This window comes from Falco peregrinus, chromosome 8 (assembly GCF_023634155.1).
Source record: "Falco peregrinus isolate bFalPer1 chromosome 8, bFalPer1.pri, whole genome shotgun sequence".
In the NCBI taxonomy this organism is placed as follows: domain Eukaryota; kingdom Metazoa; phylum Chordata; class Aves; order Falconiformes; family Falconidae; genus Falco; species Falco peregrinus.
Window position 1 is genome coordinate 860,738 of NC_073728.1, and position 14,405 is coordinate 875,142.

General features: G+C 35.5%; 1 protein-coding gene across 9 annotated transcripts in view; it reads left to right on the forward strand.

The window, feature by feature from the left end:
* Positions 1–14,405, forward strand: part of HYCC2 (hyccin PI4KA lipid kinase complex subunit 2) — a 73,654-nt gene that overhangs the window by 19,522 nt on the left and 39,727 nt on the right. For all 9 annotated transcript variants that reach the window (XR_008748312.1, XM_055811492.1, XM_055811494.1 and 6 more), the window contains 6 exons: positions 1,763–1,864; positions 4,018–4,096; positions 5,155–5,256; positions 10,747–10,926; positions 12,917–12,997; positions 13,642–13,757. Coding sequence is in view for 8 of the 9 variants with exons in the window: in XM_055811492.1 (XP_055667467.1) it covers positions 4,046–4,096; positions 5,155–5,256; positions 10,747–10,926; positions 12,917–12,997; positions 13,642–13,757 (530 nt within the window). In the remaining variant the exon portion in view is untranslated. The remainder of the gene's footprint in view (positions 1–1,762; positions 1,865–4,017; positions 4,097–5,154; positions 5,257–10,746; positions 10,927–12,916; positions 12,998–13,641; positions 13,758–14,405) is intronic.

Below are 14,405 nucleotides of genomic sequence, written 5' to 3' on the forward strand. Positions count from 1 at the left end.
TGCTCAGATATCTACTACTTTCTGTGTGTAAAACTGTTTGAACCCCTATGCCCCATTTGTGATGCTGTGTAAATTGCTTTTCAAAAAATTACCCTCTACTTAAATTTAGTTCTAGAAGACCTGAGATTTGGTTTGTAAGCAAACTGACAAACGAATGAAAAAATTTGAACTGTTACAGTCAGATTCTCCAACCAGGTCTCTGCACATCTGCTTGTGTTTGGTTTTTTTGTGTGGAAAACCGTACAGAAATAGAAATGCCCTTGTCTGGTTTGCTGCTATATAACTGTGATTCATGCTTTGGGGCTAAAATAACTCTAGTTCCTATGCAGAAAAAAAAAAAAAGTCTAACTTAATGCAGCTCTGGAAAGGTCCACCTTCTGAACGTCCAGGATCTGTATCTTTGGTTTTAACGCTAGAGATAGCAGGTTAGGTACAACTGAACATCTAGGTAGCAAGCATAATAACATAGAGCTAGATGGGATCACATGATGTTTCTAGAGACTAGTGTATATCAGGTATCATGCCTGGACGTAAAGGGTGTTCCTAGCGTGTTGTAAAACTTGGGAAGCTTCTAGAAGTCCTGAATCAGCTCTTATGATCTGATACTATGTCTTGAAGATGCGTGCCTGATGATTATGAGGAACAACTGATAATAAGTTAAATACATATGTATATTTATCTTTCAAGTCTCCTGTGCATGTTTAAAAATCTGTACATAATCAGCTACAGTGTGCCTGTAGGGTAGAATTTGTTTATTTTTTCAAACCCCTCATAAATACTGTCAGGGAAAGAAGAGGAGGATTTGAATTCCATTCATTCGGAAGTGTATTTAAGGTTTCTGCAAGGAATTGGCTTTTTTTTTTTTTTTTTTTTTTTTTTTTTAAATAGTTGATTTTAGGAAATTTGTAAGGGACATGGGTTTGTGTATATCATCTCACGATAAAAGCATTCACTTGCAATTTAGCCTGAAAAGGATGGTACCTACTGTTAGTCTATCTCTAGTTAGTGCAAAGGAGGTGGAAAAAAAAAAAAAGAGGGGGCACCTTTCAGTAATTCAGTAATTTGGAAGAGGAATTAATTTAATAAGCAGTATGGAATGGAAAACACCCATTGTTCATATACTTCAATTTCCTATTAGAGTGCTCTAGATACTGAAATCCTCTAATTTAGCTAGAGTGGTCTCATTTGCGTGTTGTTTACCTCATGCTCAGCATGAAGGGATCCTGCAGTCAAAGGTGAACTTCAGTGTAATACATAATTTTTGCAATGACATTGAAATTTTGGCTCTATAAGGAATATGTATTAAGAGCAATGATAGTAAGGAAGAGTCTTGAGTATATTCTGTTTAAGAGGTATGTGTTCTTCAAAGTCAGGGTATTGATTCAGCTCACATTTTTATAAAAATACTACTCTTTCATCTTAGATCTTTCTTGCACTGTTGTTCATTAATAAATAGTGCTTCAGTTTTCCTTTCTACGGTGCTTGTAGTACTATGCACCATTAATAAGTAAGGTTTTTCCACATAGGTGACAAAGCCGCCTTTTTGGATGAAGGCAATTTCTCCCTTCTCCCCACTGCAAAACTGTTGAGCCTTTTTTTTTTTTTTTTTTTTTTTTAATGGCAAATTGCTTTGATACAGAAGGACCCACCCAGCTTTAGTGGATTTGATAAACTTCATTTTGTAAGGTCAGAATATATTACTGTTTGCTTTACTGTATTCCTCTTTATTTTGTGATCATCGGAATTTCTTTTCACTTTTCAGAAAACAGGGCAGTACTTGAAGGCTTGACAAATGCATCCCAGATTGAAAAACTGCTGCATTCCTCCTCCTCTTCCTCCTCTAGAAAACTGACTTTTTGAAGAGGTAAAGTTGAATGTTGCACTTTCTGTAGAAAATACTTTTTTTCAAGGCAAAGTGAACTAAATCTCAGCTTCTTCTGTTGCATGTCCTGTGGTGTTTTAAATTAACTTATATCCAGTCTAATTCTGGTGACTGATAGCTGTTTCCCTATCTATTGAAAAGTATGGTTTTGGAAATCTTTGTTTACTAGGGTCTATTGAGTTGTGTTGTATTATTTTATAGAATTATTTGTCAGCGCTTTTTCTGAAGTAAGTCACCGAAGTGTTTGTTGAATTTAAATTAATCTAATGTTATTTCTGATTCTGATACCTATTAGGGTATTTAAACACACTTTATAAATCTGAGACAGTTCCTTACCCACAGGAGTTTATATTCTTTGAATGACTTGCTGCCAACAGCCATGTGAAAAGCTGTATGTAGCCCTTTTCATATGAAATTGCTAACATTGAACTTACAGCTTCCCAGCACAATTTTTGTATCTTATTTCACTTCATTTTCTGTTTAACAAATACTGATGTGTTCTTAAATACCAGTGTTCTGAGACCAGAGTAGGTGATCCCAGTCATGTAGCCTGGCTATTTAAAAGCCATTAATCATAGCACTTTCATGATGTAACTTGTATATCAAACTTCTAATTTTTGGTTGAGTCTAAACAATTTTCAAAACGCATCTGAAAGAAAATTGTGGAAATTAAATAATTCAGTTCATGTTTACCTGCCTTTATCTTACAAATTTTACAACAAATTCTGAAAATAGTAGCATTTAATGTGTTTTTGACATTACTTGTATGAAGTTGGTGAGCATAAGTGTTTGTAGGATTAAAGATGATTGTAGCAGTCTTCATCTTATTGTCATCTGGCTGTGGAAATGTTTCTCTTCCCCCACCGCCCCATCCCTTCCCAGGCTAAAAGAACTTCAGAAAAACTCAACTGTTATGAAGGACAAAAAAAACAAGGTGGGGGGGGGGGGGGAAGCTTTGAATCTGATGGCTATTTGTAGGTTTTAGGGAAAATGCGGTAAAGATACATGACAGTACGTGGCAGCTTTGTTGCATATAATTGTTATATAGCAATATCAACTTCTTAAAAAAAAAAGTGACCAAAGTATCTCTTAAAATACAATGTCCCTTCACAGATTTTCTGTTTCTTGTTTCTGTTCAGGCAGCTTTTAACCTTCCAGTCCTGTAAAAAATAAACTTTTGTTGAAACCTTAGCTTTAAGAATCACTGTCTTCATATATCTAGTATGGCTTCAAACAGCTCTTATATTTTACTGTCTCCTCAATGTATCCCTTTCCAAGTCACTATTCTTAGGTCTTAGCCTCTAGTATTAGGCTACAGTTTCATTTCACTTCATCAAACTAAAATTTTCTGGGATCTTAATGACTTCCAGGTATTGCCAACCTGTACTGAGATCATGCAGAAAGACAAAATGACCCTTTACTGCTTTAGACCTATTTAAACATCAAGCAAAAGTATCTAGTGATGCCTTGTGTTTATAACATTTTTGCTGTTCCCTTAAGAATTAATTTTATGAGAATTCAAAAGATGTTAGAATATGAATAACAAGTTGTCCTTGCATGTTTGTTTGGTGGTTTTTTTGTTTTGTTTCTGAGAATTCCAACATACTTCTAGAAGAGCTAAATTTTGCCGTTGGAATGAGACACCTCAAAATTCTTTAACAACAAGGTTTAAGGAGTAAAGTTCTGCTATTAGAATTTCTAATAACTTAGGTGCTACGAAGCTGCTTGACTCCAAGCTGTATCTAGAACTGTCATTACAATCTCTCACATGGTTTGCTCCATGATGCTCTTTACTTTGTTCCATTTGTCTTTTCTTTGTACTATATTTGGTAAGGGAGCAAGAATGAGATGATATGTTTCTCTTTAATAATATACATTTTGGCCTGAAGCACTGAATCATCCTTTTTCCTCCTCTATTAATGTGCAGTACTTTCCACTGCAAGTCTGAAGAGAACAGTTTAAACATTGTTAGGAAATAGAACCAGTTGTCCAAAATGCAACTTTTCCTTTTGTTTGATTACGTATTTCCAATAGAATTATATAGTAACAGCTGTTCATTGGCATAGGATTTTACAAAACTTAAGTTTTGCTGCTAGAACTCTTATTTAATTTCTTTTATTCTGTCTCTTATAAAGGTAAGAGAGAAGCAAAGGAAGTAAGAAAATGTTGGGATCAGAACGAGGTGTTGTGGAAGAATGGCTGTCAGAATTCAAGGTCAGCTAAGAAGACAAATGATAGCTATACCATTGGCTTTACGCCACAGACCATTGATTATTATTTTTTTTTTAATATCCAATAATCAACGCTTTAAGTATCTATTACCTGATCTCTCAAATTCTTCTAATGCATAAAGCATGCAAAGGTCTCAGCAAAAGAGCCAGCTGGTACATAATATGCAATGCATGGTTTTAATAGTTTATTGTTTATTATTATAGAGCAGAACACTGCTATAGCAACGTGTTTTTTTAAAGTGTATATTTCTATGTAGATCAAGCTGTTAGAATTTAACTGATAGCTGGATAATGCTGCCCCAATTTCTGATGGGGCAAGTTTATTATTTTTAAATTTGGAGTTGAAAAAATATTAAAGAAAAATATTTGGCTCTGTTTTTATCCAGACCATAGAGGGGTAAAAATTAATTGTTTTATCTTGAAGAATCCAGAGTAATTTTAAGCTGTTTTGCCTTTGATAATTAACAATGAGTAAAATACAGGATAATGCATAAACAAGAAAACTGGATTTCATGACTGATGAAACAATTCTGTTACTTAAATTAAGAATTAGTAATTCCTCGTGTAATTGGTGATACACAGTAAGCCATTATGAGCTATTGTTGGACATTTCTTGAGGAGCCAAGGATACAAAATCCCCAAATGTGGTTGCTTGATGGGACTTGAGTCTGTCCATGCTCATTCTAGATTATTCATACCTCTTAAATAATTCCAGTTGATTTGATAAAGACTTTGAAAAATGCCTATTAAATAGAATATCAAGAAAGAGAGTCCTCATGTCAGGCTGGAGGAAGTGATTTTATGAAAGATAAATCTGAAACTGCTTTTTGATTTAACCCTGAAAGTGTCCCCAAATGCTATTCATTTGGAGAAGAACTTGTACTTAATGAATAGATTTTGAGTCTGAAAACTTACTAAACTTCAAGAATTTTTCTTGCTGTTGAGATGAAACTGAATCCTTTTGTGGAGATCTTTAATACTTGGAAGCATTGATTTATCAGGGTAATGCTTTTTTTGCCTTTTTTCCCCCTTTTTCTTTAGGCATTACCTGAAACGCAAATTTCCAGCTATGCAGCTACATTGCACCGAAAAAAAACACTGGTACCAGCTCTTTATAAGATCATTCAAGACCCAAATAATGAGGTAGGAGACTTTAAAATAAAGATTTTTGTTCATATTCTTCTATCTTCTACCTCTACAGCTACAGCTAGCATAATTGAGAAGTGGAGAGAGAGAGGAAGGGTCTTTGATTCTTCTTTCTAATGTAGTCTAACATGGTATCACCTCTTTTTACTCTCCTGTTTTTTGACAGTTACTTTAATGCCTTTCTGATAAAACACAACACTGTCTGCTCCCAAAAATACAGTTTATGCTGTCTGCTAGATTTTACTTGCCACAGCTGACTGTTACACTGGATTTGGCATGTTTTAAACCACCTTTAGGTCATCACAGAGGCAAAGTAGGCCTTACAGTGAAACTCAGTAGATCAATGTGCTTCTTACCTGGTAGCTTATTACAGTGGAAGATGGAGTCAGTTTATTAAACCCTCTTAAATTAACCACATCTTCTTTTGCTTATAGTTGTATCATGTTTCTGTAATTCGGTTTACACTGCTGTAAACAAGAGCAGGACTGGGGCCTCAAAATATAATTATATGCAATGAAAACTTAGCTTACTCTTGTACATAATTAATTTTGTAAATGACGTTAAACTGAGCTTTCTATTCTGTTGGCTTCTGCAATGAGCATTTCTGGGAAAGTGTGTGAAATACAACTTCTGCATACTATTCACTGCTGTGTAAACTACTTTAGATAAAATGCTTCAAAATACTTGATTTCTTATCTGTGATCTCTTGTGTATTTATAAATTAAATGGCAACTGTATGGCAAGTAAGTTCTTAATTTTCCTAAGTACTGCTTTTGGAAGCTGAATGCTTGATTGAGCTTAAAGGAGATTGCATAATGCTCATGCAGTTAAAAAAAATAAAGCTTTGTAGCTGCCAACTTCATTTCAGTGTAACAAATAACTTGCCTAGTGGCCATTTTCTTTGTACTGAAGCCATTGGTATTATGTCTCCAACCTCAAGCCACCATTGCTGCGATTGTCTTTTAGTATATATGTATCTGTGTATGTGTACTTCTGAAAATGTAAAATCTTTCCTTGCTTTGAGAATAAGCATTTGATTTATTAATGATGCAAAGAACCAGATTTGCAAAAAGAGTATCTTCTTAAGGGTGTGACAGTAATCTTATGTTACTGTACACTGAAGCCTGCCAAATACTGCTCTTTGGAACTGCTTCTGCCGTTTGGGCCCGATTGTGATATCGGGTATAAGATAAGCAATCCCAAACTCAAAGATGACTAACTTCAGGTTCTGCTTGTTAAGGCAGTTTGTATTTCCTTGTTGCACGTCCTCCAAACTTATTTGCATGTGAGGAGTATAACCATAGTAAATTCATTACTCTACATAATCCTGTGGTAGTACTTGGCTCTTGAGAGGTTTTAAAAATATGCTTTACAGGGCATTATTTGTTAGAAGGACAACTGATAGCTTATGAAGATAAAGCTTAAGTGGTAGACTTATCAAAATTTACTTGCTGGATTCTTAAACTTGATGGACAAGTAATTTTTTTGTACAACTTAGTCATAAAGTTAATCTTGCTCATAAACAGCTTATTTAACTGTATAATATATTGATTTTTGCATCATTTGAATTCTAAACTAAAGTGCTGTTTGAAGTACTGTTAGGTTTTTTTAGTTTTGCAATTTTTTGAGTTGGTTTATGGTTTTAGACATGAATACTGTATGGATTTTAAGCTAATACAGTACTGAAATGTAAATACTGAATATTCATGTTGGTCGGTTTAGGTTTAACTTGGAAAGCTCAGCCTTGAAACAAAATGACATCACCTTTGCAATGCCAAGCACTGCCCAAACCCATTACTCTTCAAATAATAACTAATTTCACCCATTATGTTATAGTTAAGCTTAAAATGAGCACGTTATTTTCTACCACAATTGAATTCTTCAAAAAGGCAAGCATTTCCACTCTTTGTCCTGCGTATTATAATACATTATATTTCACTTCAAGATGTGGCAAATTTGTAAAATAAGTCAAACTAAAGCTATTCATCAGCTTCCTTAAAACATGACTAGTTGCATCTCTGTGAGGTGTAAAAACGAAGTCTGCAAATTATATCATTCTCACTTACTGTGTATTTAAACCAGTAAAAGCTAAATTTGTAATTGTTATGCTAATAGGAATGCTGTTTAATATAAGTTTTCAATTTATTGGAAAAGAGATACGTTATAAAATACTTTTTTCTTTGGATTTTTTGGGCTGGCTGCTGTGCTACTCAGTTTCCTTTGACTTTTGCCTGAAAGATCTTTGGAATTAAAGTAGTGTCTGCTGCTTCATGGATATACCCACTACTGGTGACAAAAGCTCCATTTCCTCTGTTTATCCAGTGCCTTCTCAATATTTATATTCAGAGAGCTAATTGGAAAAAGCTGGTTCTCTGAAAAGCCAGAAAACTAGGATGCAAGGAAGATATTTGTTCTTTCTTACAGTGTCAAGTTTCATGTTTTCAGGTGGGAGGCAATCGTAGTATACTTTGATAGGAAAAACTTAGGTGTTTGTGCATTTGAAAATATTTGTGTTGTAGTGCCTTCGTGTTGGCAGCTTTTTCTTATGGACTTAAAGCTCTGAACACACCAAAAGCGTGGTTGCCACAAAAAACTTTCAGGTTTTCACCTAAGAATTTTACAGTTGTTAAACCTTTTGCACAACTAATATGACAACTACTAGGAATTAGGATTATTTACATGGTTGCAGCACCAGTGACTGGATATATCTTGTATCTTTCTAGGGAGCATGGTTTCACTTAGAAGACTAATATTCTAAAATATTCATTTGGAAGAAAGTAGAATAAACTCAGTAACTGCTCTGATTGAGTCTTATCTGACTTATGCTGAAGTAAATTATTTTTTCCCACTGTTTTTAATGGGACTTGAATTAGACTAGCTAATTTCAAATAGGAAGCAGCTTTGGGCTGCTGTCATCTCTGATCTAGTAGAAACACTCTTTATTGCTATGCTGCTATATATATCTGGTTTCTGATAATATTTGTTTAGCTTTTCTTGCATGTGTTATCTCCTTGCAGATACACTTGTATTTATTGTTTTCAGAGATTTCTTCTCTTTCTTCTTTATGCTAGCATCATGCTTAATTTTCTTGTAAAGAAAACCTACAAATTTATTCCGTGATTTCGGAATTATTTAGTAAACACTATTTTTATTTGAACATCTGAAATGTGTTAGGCCTTTCATAAAATAAGAGTACATTTCTGTCTCTGAGGATTTGAACATTTACTGTAACAGATGGCTTTAATAATTAGTCTCACTTTTAGATAGGAGTTTCTACTAAGTAAAAATTAAGAAAAAGTATACTTATGCATCTTTTGAACATAAAGTACCGTGTATATATGAAATACTGGAATAAATAAGGTAGATAATATATGCTCAACTTGATAGAGAAAGCCCTAGCGTTGTTTTATTAAAGTGATTGCAATAGAAGCTTTGTGGACTTCTAATTTCATTTAGATCCCAAAACAAAAATTAAGTGGTGAGGTATTTTAGCTGTATGGCTTGTAAAAATCTGTGTGCTGCAAATGAATGGACTTCTCTCGTATCAACATTGTTAGTGTCAGCTTTCTTCCCTCCCTCTCTTGTGGAGTCTCTTTGCTTCTCCTGTAAAAGCAGGATTTTAGCTTAAAGTAGCTGGGCTGTCAATCAGAAGCCTTGTTACACAAGGTACTTACACCAGACTCTTGTATAAGAAGAGATTTGTCTGATAGCAAAATTTTATTTTATGTAGATGTCATGTTATGGCTTATGCAATCAGTGGTTTAAAAATGGTGTGCTTCATTGGACAGAATACTGTGTGTTAGCAATGAAACTAACGTGTTCACCCTTTCTTGGGTGATGCTCTCTTAAGGCAGCTATGTGTATGGGTAGAAAATTCTGTCAAATTTGTGTTTTGCGTTAGTGATATACTAGAGTAAAATATCTTAAGTCTAAGTATGTGAAGTTGTACAGTCAATACAGATTCATGGCGTTGCACATTTATCAAACAGTCAAACGAGTCACTTGTAGAAATGTCAGTCCCTCTGATGATAACAAGGGACTTCCCAAAATTTTAAGAGGAGGGATGGTTCACAACAAACCACTGAAGTACATCTTCAGACAGCACAGCAGAAGAGTGACAGTGAATGCTACAGGAAATTCTTGGTACCAAGATTTTTGGTGAACAGACAAATTAATAAGAGCAGAATACATCAAAGTCTATGAAACATACTGCTAATGGTATGAAAGTCCTAAGCTTCGTGTACCTGTGAGTGAGAATGCATACTGAAAGAGGAGTCTTACATGCCTTACCTGATCAGCTCTGCACTGGGCATTTCCTACTTAAGGCTTCTTGTCTCACCAGCACAGCTGCTATTATGTTGGTCAAATGTAGGGCTTTTATTGCTCAAAAAAAATTATATATATGTATTTTCAATGTTTAATATCATATATGTATATGAGAGCTGCATAAAGCATGTATGGTTAGAAAGAAGACCTACTTAAGGTTCTGGCCTCTAACTCTGTAACTCTTCTATAGGAGTATAGAAGCTTTAGGTTACACGGATGCCTCCATCTTTTTGGATGTTGAATCCTACAAGTATTTACCTTAGGTCAGATCATCCCATTTCCTGGAGTGTAATACTAATTGTGTTACTTACTACTTGCTTAGATGTAAGGCTAGATAGGTCACAGACCTTATAAAAATTCCTCTTGGAATTCCACGCCTCCCCCCCCCCCCCTTTCCCCCATTTCTGACTTTGTTTAGTTGTTCTAGTTTCTGATATGATTAGTCATGAATAAAGGGGAGACAGTTTGATGGGGTTCTTTTTCTTCTCTTTTCCTGTTCATTAACAGTTTTAACAGTTCTGTGGATGCATTTTAATTATTGGTTTGACATGGTAGACTCTTAAAAATGGCAGGGGTTTTCTTATGCTTGTGTCACACCGACTTGGAAAGGATCGTTTTTGATTCGTGTACTGAAACCCAAAGGGCAGCTCAAGACAGAAAAATCAGTTTGCATTGTAATCAACAAATGCATACTTGTCAGTTTTGAGACTAAAAAGCTGTAGGTAAGAAATTAATTCCTATTTCTGTCAATAGACTTGTCGTTAGCAGCTCATTTTTAACCTTTGTACTAATATAAACCTTACAACTGCACCATTAAAGTTTTATGGTGCTCATAGTTCAAGCCATGTGTCTCTCACATGCCTTAAATTAGTACCTGTGTATAAAGTGAATCTTGTACGGACAGTCTTGGAGAGTAATGTTCTCAAAGCACAAGATGGTGGTGGCTATAGTAAGGCCACATTTCCCAATACTGCATGCCAGTGCCCCTCAGGTCTGTCCTTGCAGGTGTCCTTCAAAGGAATGTAGTTATCACTTTGGTTCATTCACTTGCTTGCCATTGAGGAGTGCAATTTTTACTGCCTGCAGTGGCTATATGATATAGCCCCTATATTTGCTATTTTGTTCTCTCTTTAATTCATTAGCCTTTTTGCCTTTCCACAGCTCCTGGAGCCTGTTTGCCACCAGCTCTTTGAACTTTATCGTAGTTCTGAAGTTCGGCTCAAGAGGTTCACACTGCAGTTTTTGCCAGAGTTGATCTGGGTATATCTGCGTCTTACTGCCAGCAGGGATAGGCAGAGTAATGGCTGCATTGAAGCATTGCTACTTGGCATTTACAATTTGGTAAGTGAGATGAGTGGGAATGGCTGAGGAAAGCTTTGCTCTGAGGTTTTGTGTCACTGACCACTAGGAATAAAGTAAATTATTGGAACAACATATTTAAAATTGTAATATGCTTACATGAAATCATATTTAATCTGCAGGATAGCATAAGGTAATGAAGATTTAGTAAGAAGTATTGCAAAAAATACTTCTTTTATAATAATCTTTTTGTGACAAACATTTGAAAAGGATCAGCTCATGGGCTTTCTTGAACTGTTATAAACTTGTGTTTGTAAGGTAATTAAGTAGTCCTCAGTGCTGAAAAGTACAGCTTTCTATGGAGATGATTGTCAGGGCAACATGCTTGGTTAATATGTGTCACTGCCCCCCACCCCACCCCCTGCTTGCTCTGAATATGTCTTTTTCGGGGTAATTTGAAGCTGAACCACTCTGCGTGTTAGAACTTGGATGCATGTATGTGTACATTTGAGGCACAGTTGTCTTGAGTGGAACTGTGATTTTAAGAATATGTAAAAGTAACTGTACATGAAGTTTGGCTGTTGGATGTAAAAGTAGTTTTTTATATCCTTACCTTGGCCTGGAAATGGTTACTCTTGTAACGTTATGGAGTGGTTTGATAAATTTAGCAATACTGCCAAGATAGGCATTCTCTCATGGGGATTTTTGTGTACAGGACTTTAAAACATATTACACTGAAACATCGTCCTTGTCTTTACTATCATAGTAAACCCCTCCTTTAAATTGCGTATTGTGTTTCTACACATGAGAAAACACAGAACAATCAAACTGATTGTTAAAAAAAATATAATTCTTGTTATGTGTCTCTACATCAACTCTTAACTGGAAGATTCAGTTCTTTTAGGAAAAAAATTGGAAACTGCTTGCTGATTTTTGGTAGTTTACTCTGTAAGAAGTAGCATGTTTATCTTTGTCGATGGCTTTCTCATAAAGGTCCTTTTATAGTTCCTTTGAAAGTCATGTTGGTCATTTATGTTTTTTAAGGACAGCAATTTCTCCATTCTCTCCAGATTAAGGAAGAAAGGGGCCTCAAAATGGACAGTGGCTCCCACTTACTTTTCCCTTTGATCAAATTGTTGATATTTTTTCTGCACATATACTGAGACTGAAGGAGTGAAGTTATTGTCTCAACACTTAAGAAGTGTAAGATGAGGATAAACCTTTTGCATTCTGCTAAATCCTATCAACAGTCCTCCTGCTGTGATCCCTAAAGCCTGCTACAAGTGCTGTGCTACCTTGGACTGAGTTTTCACATAAACTGGAATGACTAGAGGTCATTGTTTGGAAATTTGCTGTACAAAGTGAAAAGGCAGGGGTTTAGATTCCTTTTTGGTACAGTCGTCTGTAATTGCTCTTGGTATATTTGCTTTAAAAACTGCTGGGTTTGCTTATTAGTAGCCTAGCAAATATAAAATCTGACTGCTTTAAAAGTCTTTTGAAAAAACTTTGTGTATTTCTTACAGATAGAATGCCTGAAGAAACTCTGCCAGTCCGCTTGATTTCACTTTTTTCTCTATGGTGCATTTATTATGAAGTACTGCCCATTGTCAGCAAGTGACTCATCAGCCCTCGTGCTTCTAGATCAAGTGGGCTTAAAGTGTAAACTTGCTCTACTACGCAATTCTATTATAAATAAATGTTATAAAGGTGGGCTAGAAAAGCTTTTTGTTCAGTTTTGGTTTTGATGAAGTCACACTAATCAAGGAGCCAGTGCTGTGTTTTTTAAATGTTGCAGACCAGTACTGCAAAACAGTCTGTGATAGAGGTCTTTTCCACTTTTTAAATAGGTATGCAAATTTGCTGATATTCTGCAAAGGTGCAGAGACCTTTGGGGTGTTAATAGTCTTACTAGATCAGGACATCTGACTGCTTCCTGTTCTTATTTGTTAAACGCCTTTTAAGAGATGAAAATGATTCAGAGTCCTGTCTCCTTACTTCTCTTTGGGTTTTGGTTCTGTTTTTTTTAATGCAGGAAATTGCTGACAAAGACGGAAACAACAAAGTTCTATCTTTCACGATCCCTTCGTTATCAAAACCCTCCATATATCATGAGGTAAGAGAGCTGCTGTGGTAAATTAGAATTGGATCTATTAGAGAAGTGAAAACTGGATCCATTTGACACAACAGGCCATTTTGGATGCATCTTGTTGCAGTAAGTTTTCAGTGTCAGTAGCTTGCAATTAGTCTAATCGAATTCAATAGCATTAGTAGAAGAAAAGGAATGTAAATGTTGAAATGTTTTTGCTGACAGTGCCCATTTTGAACAGAGCTCAGTTGTGTTGTAGTTGCAACTGTGTGGTTTTTTGCCTCTTTATTCGTTAGTATAAAAGTAGCCTTCATTCTTCTAATTCCTCCTTAGTATGGTTTGAACTTGGTATTGTGTTTTTCTTTCTCTACTGTTGCTGCACAAAAGGTTTATGCAATTAGGACAGACTTACTGTAAATGGATATGTAAGAATAAAAGTTGAAAATTGCTCTCACCTGGTCTATTTTAAGTGTGGAAGCTGTTTATAGTAATGAAATTAGGTAATCTTTTTAGATTTACTGTATTCTGGAATAATCTTAATTTTTACAGATCACAAGACAAGCGTGTCTTTTGGCATGGGTGGGTAGGAGTTTTAATGTTTTTGGAGACCTTTTACTTATGACTTGATTTCTCCCCTGTCCTTCCTTCTTCCTTCTGGCACCTACTTGTAGCCCTCTACTATTGGATCCATGGCTTTAACTGAAGGAGCTCTATGTCAGCATGATCTCATCAGAGTAGTTTATAGTGATCTTCATCCTCAAAGAGAAACCTTCACAGCACAGAACCGGTAGGTGGATGTATTCTAATACTGGATGTGCTTCACTAGGCATTTAACAAGTCCTTAAACATTAAGACCGAATATATGAAGTATTCAGTCCTTTCCATTGACTGCTTGGAAATAAATCTGGAGAACTTGGTAGTTCTTGGTAGAAGTCTTGGTAATCTTGAGGTATAGTATTTTTCTTGTTTGTCCCAGTTTTGTATGTTCTTTTGCTAGTTAATTTAGCAGAGACTAGCTTCTCTGTCATTTCTGTGTCCATCAGGAATATCTTTGGGTTTATGTCTGTCAACTCAAATTCTCCTGAAAGTGTAACAAAATTCAGCTTTGGCTCTGAGGCTGTGACTGCTTTTTCCACAGGAAAAGGGGAATGCAGTTGAGTGGACAGACAGAACTAAGGATGAGAGAAATTACCCTGCTGTTCTAGTGACTGCCAACTTTACCTAAAGCCAGCTCTGAGAAAACTGATAAAATAATTTTGAATGCATTGCAGGCTTGTCCAGTTTTGTAACTTTGTCCAAATATTATGCCATTTCCTCCATAGTTCCTGGATATACTAATAAATTTCAGTAATAATAATCTTAAGTGTTTAATACCGAACCTTTAGTAGCCTGTTTCAAGTTAGTGAATTATAATGAAAGAGGATTTTGGGATTTA